The sequence below is a fragment of the Trachinotus anak genome, unplaced genomic scaffold (genome assembly GCF_046630095.1).
Source record: "Trachinotus anak isolate AG129_WGS33_773 ecotype Australia unplaced genomic scaffold, CSIRO_AGI_Tana_v1 ptg000034l, whole genome shotgun sequence".
In the NCBI taxonomy this organism is placed as follows: domain Eukaryota; kingdom Metazoa; phylum Chordata; class Actinopteri; order Carangiformes; family Carangidae; genus Trachinotus; species Trachinotus anak.
Window position 1 is genome coordinate 5,001 of NW_027273885.1, and position 20,906 is coordinate 25,906.

General features: G+C 41.1%; 1 protein-coding gene across 3 annotated transcripts in view; it reads right to left on the reverse strand.

Annotated features, from left to right (window-relative positions):
* Nucleotides 1–10,649: 10,649 nt before the first annotated feature.
* Nucleotides 10,650–20,906, reverse strand: part of nf1a (neurofibromin 1a) — a 60,570-nt gene continuing 50,313 nt past the window's right edge. For all 3 annotated transcript variants that reach the window (XM_071472052.1, XM_071472053.1, XM_071472054.1), the window contains 12 exons: nucleotides 20,641–20,781; nucleotides 19,718–19,844; nucleotides 19,307–19,438; nucleotides 18,865–19,000; nucleotides 18,410–18,570; nucleotides 17,364–17,486; nucleotides 17,167–17,285; nucleotides 16,964–17,064; nucleotides 16,437–16,579; nucleotides 16,274–16,320; nucleotides 15,506–15,722; nucleotides 10,650–14,945 (listed from right to left, as the gene is read on the reverse strand). In XM_071472052.1, the coding sequence (XP_071328153.1) occupies nucleotides 14,803–14,945; nucleotides 15,506–15,722; nucleotides 16,274–16,320; nucleotides 16,437–16,579; nucleotides 16,964–17,064; nucleotides 17,167–17,285; nucleotides 17,364–17,486; nucleotides 18,410–18,570; nucleotides 18,865–19,000; nucleotides 19,307–19,438; nucleotides 19,718–19,844; nucleotides 20,641–20,781 (1,590 nt within the window). In that variant the 3' untranslated portion in view covers nucleotides 10,650–14,802. The remainder of the gene's footprint in view (nucleotides 14,946–15,505; nucleotides 15,723–16,273; nucleotides 16,321–16,436; nucleotides 16,580–16,963; nucleotides 17,065–17,166; nucleotides 17,286–17,363; nucleotides 17,487–18,409; nucleotides 18,571–18,864; nucleotides 19,001–19,306; nucleotides 19,439–19,717; nucleotides 19,845–20,640; nucleotides 20,782–20,906) is intronic.

A 20,906-nucleotide genomic window follows, 5' to 3' on the forward strand; every position in this document is an offset into this window, starting at 1 on the left:
TATTAAAAAGAGAGAAAAAAAGAAGAAGAAAAAGAAAAAAAAGAAATAAGTTGTTTTAAGGGAGTTTTTTGGTTTTTTGTATTTTTTTTGGTTTTTATATTTTTTTTGTTTTTTATTAAAAATTTAAGTTCATATATATAAAAAATTTAAAAACACACCCTCCCATCATTTGAGATGGCGTTTGCCGATGAGGATGGGGGGTGGCAACTGGTCCGCCATGGGAGAAGGGGTCGCTCCCGTGGGCGGACCTTTGACTTTCGACCCCAAGGCCATGGTTGGTCTTCTTGGGACCGGGGAGGGGTGGGTGCCAGAGGGGAGGCCCGTGCGTTCCCTGGCCCTCATGGGAGGGGACAGGCTACCCCTTTTCCTAACCAGCCTGTGCCGCCCTTTGGGGTCTCATCCCTCCTTCGTCCTCATCCTGTGCCACCCAGATTTAGGGGGCCACAAACAAGATCGTACGCTGAAGTGGTACGACAAGCCAACCCCGGACGGGGTGGCAATAATTGGACCTGGGGATCTGATCAGGGAGGCTCTCGGAATTGGCAAAAGGGGAGGTATTTCCAGCCCAGGAGAGACAATCAGTATATCCCCGCAGATCCAAAGTTTGGAAAACTGGTGCGCCAGTTGAAGAAGATTATCAAGCTTGTGCACCATTTGCAGAATGTGACTGACGGTACTGGCAAACCGCAGCCACAGATGATCTCCCGGATGGTTGAGATCTTGGCTGACATGATTAAACCGGCGGCCCCTAACCCTAAGACGATGGACATGATTGTGGGCAATGCTAAAAATTGGGGCCACACTACACTGATCATTCTGCAGAACCATTATGAAGCAGCCTTGGAGGAAGCGCTCGGGGACCTGAGCCGGGACCCAGGGCTTGATTGGAGAGCAGCCTTTGAGGTGGCGACTAGGTGGGCACGGAGGAACCTGCCACGGCTGCCACGAGATGTGGTGGATCATGCAGAGGCACTAGTGATGACCGTAATGGGATCAAGTGCACAGGGTCCACAAAACACAAATCCACAAGAGGAGGAACAACAAACAGAAGGACTAGGGGAACTCACAAGACGTCGACGTGGGAGGGAGGATCCCTCCCAGGTGGTATTTCTGGAGGAAGTGGTTACGCCACACCCACAAACAACAAACCAAACAAGAGGAGAACAATCAACGAGACGTCCAAACACAAGGGATGAGTCCTCTCAAGTGGAACCTCTGGAGGGATTGCTGGTACCACAGCCACCGAACACAAATCCTCCAGGAAGGGAACAGCAGACACAGACAATTGAAAACCAATTAGTACAAACGCAAGAGACACCACAACCGACAAGACGCCAACCTACCGTAAACGATCCACCTGAGGGTGAGAGATTGGAGGAAGGGGTTTTGGAAGGACCTTCTGGACTTGCACCGCAGCAGCCCCCTAAAGAACAGAGAGTCCGGAGAAGGGATCAGGGTGTGGGACCGATCGAGGAAGGAGAACAAGTACAATTGGACAAGACACCTACCTTGACTCCTACTAAGGTTACCACGGTAGCACAAGTGATCAGAGAGCCAATACAGGAGAACTCACTGATGGCGGGGGGTTCAGAGGATTTGGGGGAGGCATTTCTTCAGGATTTAGGGACTAGCCTGGCCTCTACCCCACAACAGCCTACCAAATTTGGACCAACCAGACACATCAGAACAAATCGCAAACTGGTTGATTGGAACTTGTCGGTTTCCAAGAAGTGGCTAATCATTGGAGATTCAAACTTATCCAGATTGCCACACCATGAGATTCCACATCTCCAGATTGATAGCTTCCCAGGGGCTAATTTTAGACATATGGGGGAAGTTATTTCTAAGGCCATTGTACAGGTCAGGGTGGAGAAAGTGCTCATCTCATGTGGGCTCAATAGCCGAGGGCAGAAATGTAAGGAAACCACGGTCAAGCAGCTGCAGACTGCTGTCCGGATGATCAAGAGGCGATTTCCTTATTCGGAAATATGGATTCCATTGGTCAACTATTCCAATGCCCTCCCACCGAGAGAGCAACGCAACTTGATCCAACTGAACACTCACATTTTCAAGAACATGCCTTACATTCAACAACTTCCTGAGGTCAGTTTCCGGACAGAACAGGATAACATCCATTGGACTAAGGAAACTGGTAAGGCAATGTTTGATCATTGGGTTACAACTTTAAACTTGAAGGCCCCATAAGCCCTCCAGGGGAGGGGCATGGGGGTTTGAAGCCCCTGATTGCACAGAATGTGGTCATTTTGGCAAAAAATTTCACTCCCACACAGGCGCAATTAAAGGTATTGAATAGAGGCCTTACCTTTATTCCCATCCTAGATATAGGGAGAGGGCAGAAGAACCAATTACGGTTAGATATTCAAAATTATCACCGTAAATTAAGTTTAGCTACATATTTTAAGGATTCACAACAGTCTAAAAAAGTACCATTTACATCACCTTCAAATTGGATACCACCAAAGCATAAATTGCCAGAAGAAATTCATATATTGATTGAAAAAGATTTAAAAGACTTTAATAAATATTTCAAAATTCATATGGAGAAATCAAATTTGGACCAAGAGGAAGTTGAAGCAATTAGAGAACTCATGGGGGTAAAACATATTATCCTTAAGCCGGCTGACAAGGGCAGTGCGGTGGTTATATTAGATAGGGAACAATACATTATGGAAGTGATGAGACAATTAAATGACAAAACATATTACAAAAAATTGGATGAACCGATTTATTTAGAAACTATTCCAATGATACATGATATTTTAAATACATTAAAAATTAAAAAATTCATTAATCAAAAACAGGAGAAATACTTAAAAGGTCTGAGGGAACCAAGGGAAAGACGTTTTTATATCTTACCCAAGATTCACAAACCCCCAGAAAAATGGACAATTCCATTTGAAGTCCCTCAGGGGAGGCCGATCGTGTCAGACTGTGGGAGTGAAACTTATGCCACAGCGGAATATATTGATTATTTCCTCAATCCGTTGTCAATTCTTCATCCTTCTTATGTGAAGGACACATATCATTTTATTGAAATTGTTAAAAATTTGAAGATTCCACCAAATTCATTTTTTTTCAGTTTAGATGTGGATAGTTTGTATACTAATATTGAAATCAAAGCAGGATTGGAAACAATTAAAAAGATTTTTGTAAAATATCCTAATGAGGATAGACCAGATGAGGAAATATTAAAATTACTGGAAATTAATTTGACAAGAAATGATTTTATTTTCAATGAAGAATTTTATTTACAAATTAAAGGAACAGCAATGGGGAAAAGATTTGCACCCTCATACGCCAATATCTTTATGGCAAATTGGGAGGAGGAGGTATTAGCAAAATGCCAAAAGAAACCCCTCCACTATCTTCGTTACTTGGATGACATATGGGGGGTATGGGCATATTCTTTAGAAGATTTTAAACAGTTCATGGGAATTTTGAATGCCCATGACCCATCGATTCAGTTAAAATTTGAAATTAATCAATTATCTATTGATTTCCTTGACACAACAGTGTATAAAGGTGAAGATTTTTCTTTAAGTGGGAAACTGGAGGTTAAAGTTTTTTTCAAGAAGACTGATACACATGCTCTTTTGTTCAAATCCAGTTTTCATCCCAAGCATACTTTTAGAGGGATTGTTAAGTCTCAATTATTGCGTTTTTATAGAATTTGTACCAAAGAAGAAGATTTTTGGGAAGCAGTTAAGATTTTGTTTAGAGCCTTAAAAAAGAGGGGTTATTCGAGATCCTTTTTAAAGCAGTGCTTGGCATCATTTAAAGTTCAAAAATTGGTACAGCAAAAAAGAAGGATTCCTTTAATTACTCAGTATTCTTCAATTAGTAAGGTGATTAATCATAAACTTAAGAGTAATTTTAATTTGATTTTGGGGAATTTTGAACCCTTAAATAATCATGAGGTAATTTCTGCATACAGAAAAAATAAGAATTTAAAAGACCTTTTAGTTAGAGCTAAGCTAAAACCCTTACAACAATATCATAGAAATATGGAGAATTTTTGTTTTTTGAAATATGTTAAAAATTCTGTTAACAAAAGAATATTTAAGTTAGCACAAGATTTTACGCCACAAACGACCAATGTTGTCTATTTATGTTTTTGTACAAAATGTGATAAAAAATATGTTGGAGAAACGCGGAACTCCATGAGGAAAAGGATATGGCAACACAAATATAACATTATTAATAAGAAAGAAATTGATACTCCCTTTGTAAGACATTTTATTTTACATGGATTCCAAGCACTAAAAATAGCAGGCATTCAAAGTAACTTTACGTGGACGACAAAAGAAAGGAAAGCTATGGAAAGGAGATGGATTTATTTATTGGACACACAGATACCATATGGTTTAAATATTAAATATAATTAATTTTATTGAGAACAGATTTCATATGTTAAAAATTCCTAAACCTAACCAATTTAAATTTGGTGCCTAAACTTAACCAATTTGTATTTGGTGCCTAACCTTAACCATTTCTAATTAGGTGCCTAAACTTAACCATTTCTAATTGGATATACTTCTAAATCTAACCTAATCCTAATCCTATCCTAATCCTAACCATTTTAACTGAATGCCTAAACCTAACCAATGCCTAAACTTAACCAAACTTCTAAAGGACAACTAAACCTAACCTATCCTAACCCTAACCATTATAATTGGATGCCTAAACCTAACCAATACCTAACCATAACCATTTGATTGGATGCCTAACCTTAACCAGATTGTTCCTAAAACCTATCTAATCCTAACCCTAACCATTTTGTTTCATTCATAAATAAATAAATATTGTTAAAAATGAATATGGTTAAAAAAATGTATTTTTTTTATTATTTCATTATTTAATTCATGTAAATTTATTAAAGATGTAAAACATAGGGTTAAAATTCATTATAGGGGGTTTATATTTAAAAATTATCAGGATTTAAGGGGTTAATTGGATGTATTTCGAAAAATTAAAATTTAGACGATAAAAACTAAAAAAGACGATTAAAACAAAAAAGACGATGAGCGAGTATAAAAAGACGAAAAACATATTGAGGGCTCATTTGGAGCTTAGGCTTGGTTGGAGACAGTCACTTTTAGTGCGTGGTAGCCATTCTTTTTGTTTTCATTGCCCTGCCTGAAGAAGGCACATACACAGTGCCGAAACGTCGCGCTAGGGCACATTTTTAGTTTATTAAAAAGAGAGAAAAAAAGAAGAAGAAAAAGAAAAAAAAGAAATAAGTTGTTTTAAGGGAGTTTTTTGGTTTTTTGTATTTTTTTTGGTTTTTATATTTTTTTTGTTTTTTATTAAAAATTTAAGTTCATATATATAAAAAATTTAAAAACACACCCTCCCATCATTTGAGATGGCGTTTGCCGATGAGGATGGGGGGTGGCAACTGGTCCGCCATGGGAGAAGGGGTCGCTCCCGTGGGCGGACCTTTGACTTTCGACCCCAAGGCCATGGTTGGTCTTCTTGGGACCGGGGAGGGGTGGGTGCCAGAGGGGAGGCCCGTGCGTTCCCTGGCCCTCATGGGAGGGGACAGGCTACCCCTTTTCCTAACCCTAACCCTAACCCTAACCCTAACCCTTGACCTTTCATAACCTCAACCTGATCCTAATCCTAACCCTAACCTGTCACCCTACCCATGTTAAACCCCCCCCTCCTTTTTTTTTTTTTTTTTTTTTTTTTTTTTTCCATGATCCTATCTTTTAGGTAAATTTTAACCTTCAACCTAAACCCTAAATTTGGCCTAATGGATAAGGCAGAGGGCACCCACACGGGAATTCTGGGTTCAAACCCAGCTCGGGCCCAAAAAGAACCTTATGGTTACAGTGAGTGCCTACTGCCCCCCCCTCTAAAAACAAACGTTTTTTATCCATTCTGAATCTGATTACCACCTTTTAAACCGTGGGGTTTTAATTTTAAATTTATTTTTATTCTTTTTAATTATTTATTTACTTTTTATTTTAGACTTTCTTATAAATTGTTAATTTTTTTTGTGTGCCCTTGGTGGTGGAGTGGCTTAGGCCATGGTCCTGCATACGGTAGACTGGAGTTCGAAACCCGGTCCCGGCAGAAGACTAAATTACATAGTAAAAGATCTTAATGTCCATGGCCTTCGCCTTCCACCACCCCCAAGTCATTTGAAAACACCAAAACCCAACAAGAAGTTTTTAAGGGAGACCTATTTATTAAAATTTTTTTTTATATTTTATCTTTTATTTTTATGGGTTCTCGTGTGCCCGTGCCCCTCGTAGCACTCTTAAGAGTGTTGCGTTTTTCACCTAACCTAACCCTGATGGTGGCCTCTAATCTCAACCCCTGACCTTTGAACCCTAACCTCAACCAGGTTTTATAACCACCTAACCTCAACCCAGACTTACACCTCTAACCTCAACCCCTGACCTTTGACCCCTAACCTCAACCTTTAATCCTGCCTGAGTTCTGAACCCTAACTTTGATTTTTGACCCCTGACCTCTAACCCTAACCGGGCTCCATGGGGGTGATGGAGCTGTCTTGGACAGGAGGATGATGGCCTGTGCACTTAAATTTGGCCGCCTTTGGCGGCCAAATTCAAACTTTTGTTTCCCTAACCAATTTGTAAATTTGACAGCTAAACCTAACCTAATCCTAACCCTAACCATTTTAATTGGATGCTTAAATTTAACCCTAACAATAAAAAACCCCAGTTTAAAACTTAAATTTGATGATAAAAATTGATAAAAATATACATTTATTTGTTAAATATGAAAAAATATTTTTTTTATTATTATTTAATTCATTAAAATTCATTAAAAGATTAAAAATAAATAGTCTAATTCATTTATGGGGATTACATTAAAAAACTATCGGGATTTAAGGGGTTAATTGATTTAATTTGAGAAAATAAAACTTAGACGATAAAAAGTTAAAAAAGACGATTATTTGAAAATAGGCGATTGGCGAATATAAAAGGAGCTAAAATACACTGAAGGCTCATTTTGAGCTTAGGCTTTGCTGAAGACAGCTGCTCTTAGTGCTTGGTAGCCACTTCTTTTATTTTCTATTGCCCTTGCCTGAAGAAGGCACATATAGTGCCGAAATGTCGCGCTAGGGCATATTTTTAGTTCATTTAAAAAGAAAAAAGAAAAAAGAAGAAAAAAGAAAACAAAGAAAAAAAAGAAAAAAGAAGAAAAGAAAAAAATAAGTTTGTTTTAAGGGAGTTTTTTTAGTTTTTAATTTTTTTTGGTTTTTAATTTTTTTTGGTTTTTATTCTTTGTTTTTATTAAAAATTTAAGTTAAGTTATATATAAAAAATTAAAAAACACCCTCCCATCAATTGAGATGGCGTTTGCCAAGGAGGATGGGGGGTGGCAGCTGGTCCGCCATGGGAGGAGGGGTCGCTCCCGTGGATGGACCTTTGACTCTCGACCCCAAGGCCATAGTTGGTCTTCTTGGGACCGGGGAGGGGTGGGTGCCAGAGGGGAGGCCCGTGCATTCCCTGGCCCTCATGGGAGGGGACAGGCAACCCCTTTTCCTAACCCTAACCCTAACCCTAAGCCACAGGGTTGGGCTATTATAGGGTTAAAAAGAGGTTAAAAAGGTCAAAAAAGTTCATAAGTTAAAAAAGACGAACAAAAAATTAAAAAAGACGAACCAAAATGAAAAAAGGCGAATTTAAGAAAAGGGGCGGATATAAAAGGCAAGACAAGGAGTGAGAAGTTCATTTTTATCCTAGCTCTCGGAGCAGCAACATCCCATACAGCGAGCCTTATTGGATATATTATTTTTATTTTTTGTGTGTGCCTTTGGCCTGAGGAAGACTCAAGGGAGTCGAAACATTGCCTGGAGGCACACGTGGACTTTATTGATGTAAGTTCAGTTTATTTTTTTTATATTTTAAAAGCCTTCTTCAAGGTTTGTTTTTTTTGTTAATTTTTTTATTATTATTTAATCCTTCTCAATTAGAGAAGCGTTTTTTGTTTACCTTTTTATTAATATAAATAAATAAATAATTCATAGACAGTTTGATTTCATATTTTATTTTATTATAAATACCTACCTTTAAAAAAAACAATTTATGGTTATATAATTAAAAAGCTTAAAATAATACTTACCTGAAAAGAAAAAAGAAGAAAGTGTGAAAGACAGGAGAAGAAAAAGAAGAGAGAAAGAGAAAGAGAAAAAAGAAAAAAAGGGGAACTTACCTGAAGATGGACGGAGGCTGGACTACGGTCCGCTACGGCCGCAGACGCCGGGAGGCCAATCGCGGCAGGGTCCGGTTCATGGATGGGGGTTACCCTGGGTGGAAGGACCGTGCACCTTCCGCTTTCTCCAGCTGGAGGGGGCGGGTTCCTAACCCCAATCCTAACCCTAACCCTAGTCCCCCTCCCTTCTCTGCTCTTCCTTCTTCTTTTCTCCTCTAATATGGTTCATGTTAGCAAGTGGGAGTCGGAATGGGGACTGACCTGCGTCGGCCCATGCCTTTCCCTGGTCATCCCAACAACCTAGTCTGGCATTGGCCAGATAGGGGGAGACCTTGAGTAAATTTCTACTACACCTAACCCTTTTCTCTTGAACAGCAAAGAGGTGACATGTTTTGTCTGCCCGCCATTCAAGCTAGCCATATATAGTTTTCAGTGTGCCAGGACCTGAGGAAGGCCTATTAGAGGCCAAAACGTTGTCTTTTTTGGTTTTTCTTTGGCACACCTTCCTTAGTTCATTGTTTATTTTATTGATTTCATTAAAAAGAACACAATTTGATTTATTTTTTCTTTCCTATTTTTTGGGAAAGTATTTTTAGTTACAAACAGTTAAAAAATAATTTGATTTTATTTTACTACAAAAGAAAAAAGAATAAATACAATACACAGAATAACTAACCCTATTATTATTATTATTGCAAAGTTAAAAATTTAAAACATTACTTTTGGTGTAAGAAATTACACAAACATTTTATGGCCTCACGGCATCAGAGCCCCATTCATTATTTTAGAACATTGCACATTTTAAGGTTCTCTCTAACTTCAGATGAGAGAGCTGCATGTTCACAAATATTGACCAAACTGTTCTGGGGTACAGGAATAAGAAATATGAAAACTTAAAACAGGGTCGAATTCTCCTTTAAATTAACAATCCATGATTATAATATAATGTTTCCATCCTCAAAGCAGCTGATGGAGAGAAATAACAGACTAAAATTTGAAAATGTTAAAGTCATTATAGAAGTCACTAATTAGATGATGAGGCACTTGACTATTTCGGGCTTACTGGCAGTTTGAAATTCATAGTTACTGCTGCCATTCACCCGCTTTATTAAATTTCTTCACTTTGACATTCAGAGCACTGGCCAGAAATCACATAGTGCCAACACCTTTTTTTTTTTCTTTGTTTTTCTTTTATTGGGCTTTTCCTTCATTTTTTGTATCTGTTCTCCCACAAAAAAAAAAACAAACTCTTACTTGGTGTAAATTTACCTGCTGCTGGTCTAAACATCTGAGATCTTCTGAGGACCTGCTCTCAGATCCATCTGGAGACCCCTTCCTGTCCCGAAGCCTAAATAGGACCCTCCAGCACTCATATATTTAATTTAAATATAGGAGAATACACAATTGATTAACCTTTCCTCCTCCTCTCCTCCTGCCAATCTGTATTGTTTATATCTGTTTTTTTAAGCACTGATAATTAGGCCTACAAATATATAAATATATAATCATGCCTCCTTTTTTAAGGGTCTCTCTAGGCCCTCCTTCTCCTTGGTTAATTACTTATTTATATTGTTTGTTTTTCATATTATTGTCCATATTGTCATATTATTTAAAAGCACCTTTTAGGGCCTAACAGCCCCATCAATTAATTATTTTCATTAGGTCCATCTCTGTGGGCCTTTATTAATAATATTTATTTATTTAATGTGTGTATATAATATAAGAATTTTTTCTGTTAGGAGACATTAAAGAAACCATTCGGCACCTGCAACAAATAAACAGATCACAGAACGTGGGGATGACAACAGTGCTCAGACCCCTGTATGCCAGTGCACTGGACCCATACTCCTTCACCTAATTCCAACTCCACTCCGCACCCACAGGGCACCAGTGGGGGTTGTGGGGTTCTACTGCGGGGGACTGTGATGAAACATGCAGCCTAACCCTAATTCATTAATATCGAGGTTGATTGTTAATATCCAGATTTTTGATATGTCTTTCATATTTTCATATCTATCTGATATTTTTGGTTGCATTCATATCCAGGTTATTGATAATTTTGTGCCTTACTAACCATCTTATTTCTAATCTTGCATCCAAGCACATCAACTTTCTTTCAACCAAACATCCAAGCCACATCAAGTGTACAAATAACTTAACTTTGTAGTAGTTACTTAGAGGCAGATTGTCCTGTGAGGAAGAAAATACACATTTTGAGTAGTGGGGACGCTGACATCTGTCTGTCTCCATGCAATCCCCGATTCTTGAATTTTTCTTCAACACATGACAGGTTAAACTTTCAAGTCATGATTTTGAGTTCAATGGGGAGAATTACCTTCAGATAATAATCATAAAGAAAAATATTAACAAAATTGTAGTTCTGGTTTAACTATGAGTTGTAAAATCAAAGCTGTTTTGTGTTATCACAGATTTAAACATTGTGGAGAGCAAAACATTTTATTACTAACACTGGAATAGTTCAATTTGTATATTATTATACAGAAACTAACTGCTTTACAAAAACAAAATGATACAATATCACATGTATGTACAGTGTAGTAAATATACCATCTCAAATTGTACACAAAATATTTACAATTGTCACACATACTGCATTAAAAACAAAACTCAGACTAATACTCTACAGACATTAGATTTTGCATAACATCAAATAAAACATGCCACACTTTGAGGTTTTTCATCTTTACAAACCCATGACAGTTTTTAAATTAGTGCAAGTCAACCACTTGTTTAAGAGGTTATGGATACATAATCCTTAATATTTTCATTCACACACAAGTCAAACTGAAACCTGGAAACAATTGCGATCTGCTAACACGGTGCTCAAAATAAAGCTTGCCTCAGATTTTTCCTGGTTGTGTTTTATTAAAGGTACACTCACTGATTGAGTTGTTCAGGGTTTGTAGATGCATCTTTGAAGGAAATCAGGGAGTGTAGCTTAACTAAGATCAGTTAGACAGTGACAGTGGTAAGGAGAGACAATGGATTAAGATATATAATGAGACGATTCTATGGACTCTGACAAGGAAATCTGAATAAATATAGAGCGGCCCTGACTTTAGATCCCAAAAATCCTTCCTACCTGGGCCTTCATGGGCACTCTGCATCGATCCATAACTTCTGCAAACATCCTGTGAATTAGAAAATGTGACTCTAACAGCTTAAAGGCGATGAAACTCCATGCTTGACACTATTGATGAGGGTTTGGCCTATTTACATGTGCAAGAAGGCTGATGTTTCATGGAGCAACATGTCAGCCGGTCAGTGTGGTCCAGATCTTCTGTGTTCAATTTAAAAGGGTTGAGTTTAGTGAACCTGTGATGAAATAGGACTTTGACACAGTTCATGTATAGCATCAGTAGCTAAAGGCCTCTCTCTGCTTCAAACCAAGTGCTTGTTGGACTGACAGCTTCCTGACAGTTGAATCAGTAGAGCTTCCATTTTTTCCATGTTTCCAAACTGTTCTATTCTAAAACAGACACTTTGATGTAGTGATTGACCAGGTTTGCTGCAGTGTGAAAACAGGCAGGGTTTGACCTTTTCATCTGTCCAACTGTGAGCTACACCTCCAACACTTACTAGGAAAGACTGTTGAAAAGTGTGCGCTCTCTGAAGCACAATAACTCTGAGGTGCAATCATCAAATTTTCTGAAATAATGCTATGACTTTTCAGCTGTGGAATAATTATTTCTTGATTTGGTCCTGGATTCACCTAAAAAAAAGCAAATCTCTGAGTGACAATGTGTTTGGAGGGCAACAAGAAAAGTCCATGGATCCGTTCACCTGCTACGATCTGCTTCCACAGCTTTAACCTGGACCAGGGAATTTATTCCTTTTAGTATTAAAATAATTTCTCCCTTTAGGCCATTCTTAAGGGCTGAATGACAAATTATTGTTTCTGAGGCCGTCTCTACTGAAAACGTCTCTTTCCACAGCTTTATCTAGTGATCATGTGTTGACAGAACTGCAAGGACAGAAAAAAAATGAGACATCCTCTTGTATCCACATGATGAAACATTTAAAGAAAAAGACGTGAGACTGAACCGCAAACGTGTGGAAACGCTGCTAAGACTAAAATAAACTCAGAGTTGTACAACAATACTCAACTCTTGCCATGCATAGATGTTAAGGCAGGAAAGAAGCGTTTGAACAAACCAATGCTGGCTGAGGTGTGGACAGAGGCTGCACTCAACCACACGACACAGACTATGGAAACGTGTAGAGTGTAAAGCTGCTGTCTGTCTGCTAGTTTACATGTTGAAACCCATTTACTACAAATAATGTGACCATTTCTACAGCTAACAGTGGTGCTTTCATATCAGTGTGTCTCTCCAAGCTCTAGTCAGCCATTGGTTCTCAGTCCAAATCAACCTGCAGGCAGATGTAATCCATCACAATCACCAGCATGTTTCATTACTGAGCCATGCTAGTACAGATTCAGCTTTGCCAATAGTGACAGTCATGGTTCAGAAAAACCCAATAAAGATATAAGAGCCAATATTATTTTAAACATTCCCACAAGTGAGCAGAACATGTACAGTATAAACACAAACTGCTCTGTGGGGGAGAAATATGTTTCTCTAGTGACATTTCTTTGGTGTCTGTCAGGCCGTGTGTGTTGGGTTTAACTGCAGACATGCAGCGTGGATCAGTGGCCTCCCTCTGACAGCTGATTCGTCTCACATGGTGGAACATTAGTGATTTGCTTGAATGATTTGTAGTAAATGCGTTGAAACCAAATCCTTGAAGAGCAAAGACTGGTGCAGAGGCACCGCTGTGAGAGTCCAGAGGGCCTCTGCTCCTACAGTAACCTGAAGGATTATTACTACAGCTCTGAAAAGGAAAAAGTCACCACCTCACTCTTCCACTGAAGATTCCCATCAATCTATGGCTATGTCATCAATCTCTGCGGCTAGTATAATGGTGCAGACTGGGAGCTGTGGGAGCTGTGGTTCAGTGAATATTTCACCACAGTGTAAAAACGCTGGAAATCCCTCACTGTGTTGTGTTGTGTTGTAATAAGACACAACAACAAACAGCTGGGATGACAGCTGGGACCACATTTGTTCAGATTCAGTTTCCTGTACATGTCTATGATCAGTTATCACCTGATCAGAAACCTGTGATTTCAGCCTGAGTATGATCAGACATCGAACAATGATGCTTTGGAGAAGTTTAGCTTATCTGAAGAGGGAAAAAGTATTCCTTACTGTGGACTGAGACAAACTGTCTGACGGTGGTAAACAAGATTACATTTTTTTATCACTGTGTGAAACATTCAGTGATGAGTGTCCACAACAAACTGTTAAAGTTTCTTTTTGTGTGGATTTTTCCTTTAAAGAGCTCATAGGTCGAATCTCTCACAGCTGTGGGTCAAACAGATGAAGGGACGTATGTGTGCGTGTGTGTGTGGTGGGATAAAACATCACTATCCACTGTCTCTTATCTATTGATATTGTCACTGGAGGTAATCAATCAGAGTTCAATCTCTAGTTTAACAGGCGACTCGTATCTCACCGCCCTGACAAAGTGACGTGTTCTGTGTTTGCCGCACAAATAAAATTGATGATTGACAAAGGAGCTGGAGAGTTGAGGATTATTGCCTAGTACACAATTTTTCCTTTTCACTGTGTAAACAAATTAAAAAGCTGCTGAAAACAGTTCAGACTAAAAACAACGACAGAAACAGATGAATAAAAGCAAATGCACACAAAACAAAGAGACAAAGCTCGGAGCTATTTACAGTTGTTCCCCTAGTGTTTCTTCACCGTGATACTGTGAACGTGTTTGAAAAGAACAACATCTGTGGAGCACTATCTAGCTGTACAGGATAAATACTTTCAGGCAACAGGGTATATGGATGATTGTATATTTGACGATCATTGGAGGCCGGTTGTGATGAAGCTCATGTGAACTCGTGGTGATATGGACGGCTCACCTCCATAATTAGTACCTGTTCTTTGTCCCCAGCAAGGTTTGACTTTTACTTTACAAATTGTACACATTGAAAAACCCTGACAAAAGGCACACCATGGAGAAAACGTCAACATCGAAATCAGCACTAAGGACTAGTTATACATAATCTGTTTATGTAAAATATGTACAAGACGAGGAGAGGGGAGTGGGACCAGAGAGGAGGTCCCGTCTCACAGATCCACCCCTGCCCCCACCGCTGCTGCTGCTGTCATTTGGTCCATTGCGCTGACGCAGGAGTGTTTAGCCATGAGGAAGGCCGAGGGGACGAGCAGACCACGTCCAAGCTTAACCTTCCGGTCCAGACTTGTTCCCATCAGCCTTTTATGTAGGTTCACGTGTGGCGTCCGTCGCTGCAGGAGTGTGCTGGGGAGGTGAGGAGAGACAAGTGAACTGAAGCTGCTCCTCCACCGCGGCCTGGCTCACACCCCCTCAGAACACAATCACCTGTTCTCCTGCCACAGCAACAAGCTTGAAGGAGTAAATAAAAACAAGTGGAGTGCAGCATGAGGCCCGGCAGGCTGGCCGACTGGGGGAGGGGCGGAGAGAAGGAGGAGGAGGAGGCGGAGAAGGGTGGGGGCGGTGTTGTCCGGCTGATCAGACGATCTTCTTGATGCTGGGTCTCTTGAAGCTGCCGGCGCTGCGCTGCTTCTGGACCTGACTGGCTGAACCGTGGCGAGTGCGACAGCCGCTGGACAGAGCAGAGCTGGGGGACAGTTGGACATTCTCCTTGTCCACACCTGGAGGACACACAGGGATACTGGTTTAACAGCTGGATCTGAGGCCAGTATCTACTGTCTGCAACCACTTCAGGACACTGATCCTGGTGCAGCTTCTCTAAACCGTCACAGATGCTCTTTCTGTCCACATTGTTTTTATAAGTTTTAACATAAAAACAATGTGATAACTCTACTCGAGCTCTCAGCTCTCTGCTGTCACATCTGCTTCCTGATGACTCATGCTACAAACTCTGACATCATCTGATTCTTTATACTTTACTGTTATTGTTTGTCTGTTTATCAGTAAACGTGTAAAATAACAGAAGTGCACTTTTCTCCTGTGTGTGTCACTTTGTAAACATCAGGGGGTGCTGGAGCAGTGGCAGCTAACTTGCTCACTACATTTTCTGAGGTAACAGGAGCTTTTAGATGTTTGGAGTCCACTTCTGCTGGAGCTCAGAGAAACTGAACATCCAACCAAAGACTTCTGATTTGACCCTGACAGAGTTTAGAGGTTAAAGGGTTAACAAAGAACAGGAAGCCTGGGAGAAGGAGGAGGAGGAGGAGTCTGTGTGAGAGACCTGGTGAGTGCTGTGAGGTGGCCAGTGAGGTCATGGAGTTGGACAGGTTGAGGTTGGCAGTGATGCTGAGCTGGCTCTGGCTGGTTGGGGGGTAGGGGGAGGTGGGCGTCCTCAGCTGCTCCTCTCCTCGCTCCTCATCAGCTGCCGGCAGGTAACTGTCAATCAACGCCTCCAGAAACTTGACAATCAGCTCAGCATAGTCTGGTATCTGTGTTTGCTGCAGGGTCAGTAGAGAAGACGTGTTACAGCAATCAGCTGATCTGATGTGTGCTCAGAGTTACACACAGAAGTTCCACATTTTTTAAAAGAGAAATGGAACCTGAGCTAAATTTACAGAGTCTCAGTAAAGTGTCTGAAAACTTATGTCAATGTGATATTTCAGTTTTTACTTTTTCATACATTTGAAAAAAAATAAAATCTGTTTTCACTTTGTCATGATGTAATGTGAATTTTATTTAAGCATCAGGCTGCAACATGAAGGAACTGAAGGGTCTGGACACAGTCATAGGAGCTGCACACTGCACTCAGTGAGAACTGACTAATGGTCTTCAAGTGATCTTCAGCCTCTCTGCTGCTGCTGCTGCTGCTGCTGCTGCTGCTGCTGCTGCTGCTGCTGTGTGTGTGTGTGTGTGTGTGTGTGTATATATGTATATATCACCACACCGACTGACAGGCTGGTTGGAGAAATGTGGTGTAACTGCTTAGTAAGCTGGATTTTTGTGGTGCCTGAGAGGAAAAGAAGTGAGTGGAGGTCAGAATCCATCTTACCTTGGAGAAGGGTCCAGCAAACCTCCAGAGTCCATTAAAGCCAAAGCCTGTGAAGTGAGAGGAAGGGGAGAGAATGTGGGGGTCGGGGTTCAGTTTACTGTCACAGCTTTAGGTAAATTCATTAGGAACAACTTATACTTGTCATGTTCAGAATGTGTATTACTTTGTAAATAGGAGGGCTGGTACTGGGGGGGCGACTCCTCATGGTACACCACACTCTGGACAATGCCATGGACGGGGTTCAGGAGGTTGGTGTCTTGGCACATGGACAGCACAGTGTTGATCTTGGAGTCCAGCAGGTTGTGGCTGAGGATGTAAAAACACATTCAGTAAAGTTTGTATCTACACACAGAATTGCGCGTGCATCAGCTCAGGCTGACAGCGTCTTCTGTGGCTTTAATGAAATAAAATGTTGACATAACGATGCAGCTATTTTCAGATTCTGACTTTGCAGCTGACGAGTTGTTCAGAAGCCACAGGACCTGATAAGCACAGCAGGGCTCATACAGGGGGCTTATATTTGGTACTGCAGACTCAGAGGAGGTCTAACCTACTTAGAACCTGATCCGACCAGATGACAGTCACACAGAATGGTTCTTACCGCAGCCACTGTTGATGTACATAGTCCAACCTATCAGGTCTTAAGTCTGACAACCTAACCTGGAGGAAGGCCACATGCTGGCTACTTACACAACTGGGAACACCTTTGGGAAGACAACGCTAGCTTCAGCCAAGTACTCGTACAGAATCCGCTGGTCAAAGTCGTCAGTGGTGTATTTGACCTGGGTGGCCTGGAAATCAGAGCAACAGTTAACAAACAGAGTCATTTGATTCCATCAAGCCATGTTCCTCTGGGTTGAACTGGCCGTGAACAGTTCATTCTGGTTCCTCACCAGCACAGTGAGCAGCAGAGCCTGGATCTTTGGGTCGGTCAGCACCTCCTCGTCCAGGAGAACGTTGGACTCTGATACAGACACTTTACGAAGGTGAGAGTTTCCAATTCTCTGTGTCTCTGTAATCAGAAAATAGAGGCATGAACACGAAACATCTCCATCAGATCTACCATGAAGTACCAAGAATTTATTCTCACCTATCTCATAGTCATTCTCTGCTACACGCCTCATCTTAGGAGGAGTGGTCATCCCCGATTCCATCTCTGGTCTCTTTGGTGCTTTGGAGTCTGATATGAGATGATCAAAGCTCTTCCTGGTTCCTGGCCGAAAAAAACAAACACAGCAAATACATTTACAATCTAGAGTCTAACATGGACTCTGTAGGGATGGTCCTATCAATACCATCGAATCTTAAAGAGCTTATAGTTCCCCATTATCCTGACAGAACACTCCACTAAAAGCAGGTCTACTGTGGCTCCTAGAGTTTCTAAGTTTCAGGACTTCACCAGGAAGTCACACAGACTCACTGGACTTGACGAGCAGGACACTAGAGAGGAGCTCTCTCTTTGTTCCAATGACTGGGTGAAGTTGACTGAGCTAACCTAACCTAGCACAGCATGGAACTAGTGCAGGACTGTAAGCTTGATACTTAGCTGTAATACTCCCTAGTATGAGGACTTGCACGCAGCTGACCCTCTTTTAACCCAGCACCCTTCAGACAACCTGAACTGGCCTAAAGACAGAAACTCGCACTCCCCAACATGCCACATGTTTCTCTCTACCACCATCTTGTGGTAGTCGTCTTGCCTTTGTCTGCGTCCCCACACACACACACACACACACACACACACACACACAAATTGTATATACTTAGTAGATTGGACACTGTATTTTCTTACTTTGCCATCATGTAAATACATGTCTTGAAGTATATCTGCTGGTGTGTTTAAGAAGAATGTTGCCAAACTCTACTCAGCAGAACTCCAACCTTCAACTTTACCTCCTGTGAATCTGGTATTTTTGGTTTTTTATTATTATTATTAATGACAGACTGTACAATATTGACTATCCTTTTGCCTTTTAAGGCTGGTGCCCTGAGGATAACTTTAAATCATTTATTATTTAATATTAACATTTTAATATTAATATTTTGTTAATTTCTGATTTGTTAAACTACCAATGCCGCAACGTTTACAGAAATAAAACTAACTTGTACTGTAACAAGCTAAGGGATAATTTTTACCCAGGAGCTTCTTCGTGTTGGCCTGTGAGGGCTGACCCATGTCCAGGCTCATGGACTTGCGTGTTCGTGGGCTGATCTGGCCAACTGTGGGGTAGTGGTGGGCTGAAAGGTAGCGCTCTGAAACCTGAGGCGACGTCCATGGCTGAGTCTCCCGCAGAGTCCTGAGAGGAAGGCGAGGGGACATTGTGACGACTCATTTAAAATTCTCACTTTGCTTTAATCATCTGTCAGATGTAAACAAACATTGATCACAGACACGTTCAACCTGTGGTCAAGCTTTTTTTTTAAATTATTCTCTGTCTGTGTTTTCATGCAGGAGTCACCACTGTGGCTGGAAACTGATGTCACAATGGAAACGAGATGTGAGCTGCATTATGTCTGAACTGACATTGTTCAACCAGAGAGAGTTTTTTGTAGATGCATCAGATATCTTCATCCTCTCTTGAGCGGCTCACCTGCAGCTGGGATCAGTGATGTGACTGGAGTAGGTGTCCATGGGCACTGGGTCCACTGACAGGTCCGAAATCAGGAGCGACTTCCTGTGTTTCAGGCTGCAACGACTTCGGACCTCCTCGGAAACAGTGAGCAGTGCTGCACCGAACAATAAGGAGGTAATGATCGTGTCATGACTGACAGTAACCAACCAAACCACCACAACCAACATCACCTGATGGTTGACACACCTGTTCTACATGTTAAAGTATCGGTTCGCACCTACAGGAAATGACTGGATGCACAAAGACAAAGTAGCTGTTGGTGACTCAGTGACTCCACATACAAACTTCATCACATTCAGCTTTAGTTTGTGCTTCAGTAACAGAACATGATGTAACACAGGAGGAAGATTCAGTAAATGGCTTGCAGGATGAACAGAATAACAGTGAGTGTGTTACCTACCAGCCAGGTAGGCCACACTCTGGGTGTTGACCTCAAACTTGTCACATTTCAGATGTTTGCTGATGAGAGCCAACAGTGTGTGCAGGATTCTCACTGTCCTCGCCACTGTGGTGGGGGATGGGTGTCTGTAGCCTAGAAACACGAGGCAGAGACAGTCAAGGGCAAGACGCTGATCGATTTAAACATTTAGGAACAAAAAGCTGAGGCAAGAGACAGGAGGTGATCTCTGTGATCGACGACCATCAGAGCTCAAGTTTATCATCACTTCCTGTTAGACATTAAAGCACAGTGACGGCAGAATCATCTGTGTTTTTACTATCGTCATCATCACAGTGACTGTGAACATGTACCCCAGAAAGGTCGCACTGTATTTGCTGACGATTGGATGATGGCCTGTGGTTGCTGCTTTACCTTTGAGCAGGTGCCCCACCAGTGCAAAGTTGAAGTTGGCACTAAAGTTGAGGCCCACAAAGTGATCCATCTGCTTACAGTGCCACTCTAAAGGACGTCTGATCTCCATGAACACTTCCTCTGGGCTCTGGAGGGAAAAACATCAGATGTCAACATGATAAAAACATTCACTGTCAGGGTGAAAAGTTATTGTACAGATATAAATGAATTCAAACAAAATTGAGCAGCAGACTCTGTATCAGAGCCGCTCTCCCACAGCTCCCCTGCACACACTGGACCAGTTTCATTGGGGTCAGAACAGAACCACCTTGTTTGACAGATTAGGTGGAGTCTTTGGGTCACACTTTCTTCTTTTTGTCATTTTGATAGAGGTTGATTTTTGTTTCATCAGTCCACTGAACTTTGTTCCACTTCCAGTTGTGAACTGCAGCCTCTCTATTGTTGAGCTTTACCAGGGGTTTGCTTGTTGTGGTGAATCCTCTGAATTTCTGGTCTTGCAGAAAACATCCTGGAGTTTATTCTTGACTTTCTGTGGCATCATTAAGGTTCTTCACCATGCAAATGATTTTCTGCTCATCCATGTGTCCCCCTCAGTCGACCGGCTTGTTTGCCATGTTCTAGTTTTTCTGAGCCCAACTGCTTTTTAGAAAGGAAATGAATCTCCCTGATAGAGCCTCGTTATTCTTCTTCAGCTGCTCTGTCACCTCTTTACTCCTCTGTCTGACTGACACCACAACCAACTCTCCTTCAGCTCTGAGCCACGTGTGAACATGAGCTAATGTTGAGACAACACTCATGTAGACGATAAATGTAAATAATACAAAGTGAGAGAGTGAATCAGACTGAATATATGGATTTAGTATGATGTTCTGTACAATAAGTGTAGAAGCTAACAGTGTGTGTGTGTGTTTGTGTGTGTTTACCTTGTCATTGAAGATGCGCATCGTGTCCAGAGTGTGGAGGTTCTGCTCCAGCAGGGCGGTTCCTGCAGAGTACAGGTTGACTTCATCCAGCTGCAGCACGGCCACTGCCACCCAGAACAGAGCTTTGTGCATGGGAGACTCCTGCACACAGACACACAAACACACACACACACAATGTGACTGTGCTAGTTTTGTCAATCAAATGAATAAAGACCAAACTGGAAATAAGAAGTAAGTGATGAGTTTAGAACAAACATGATCATAAG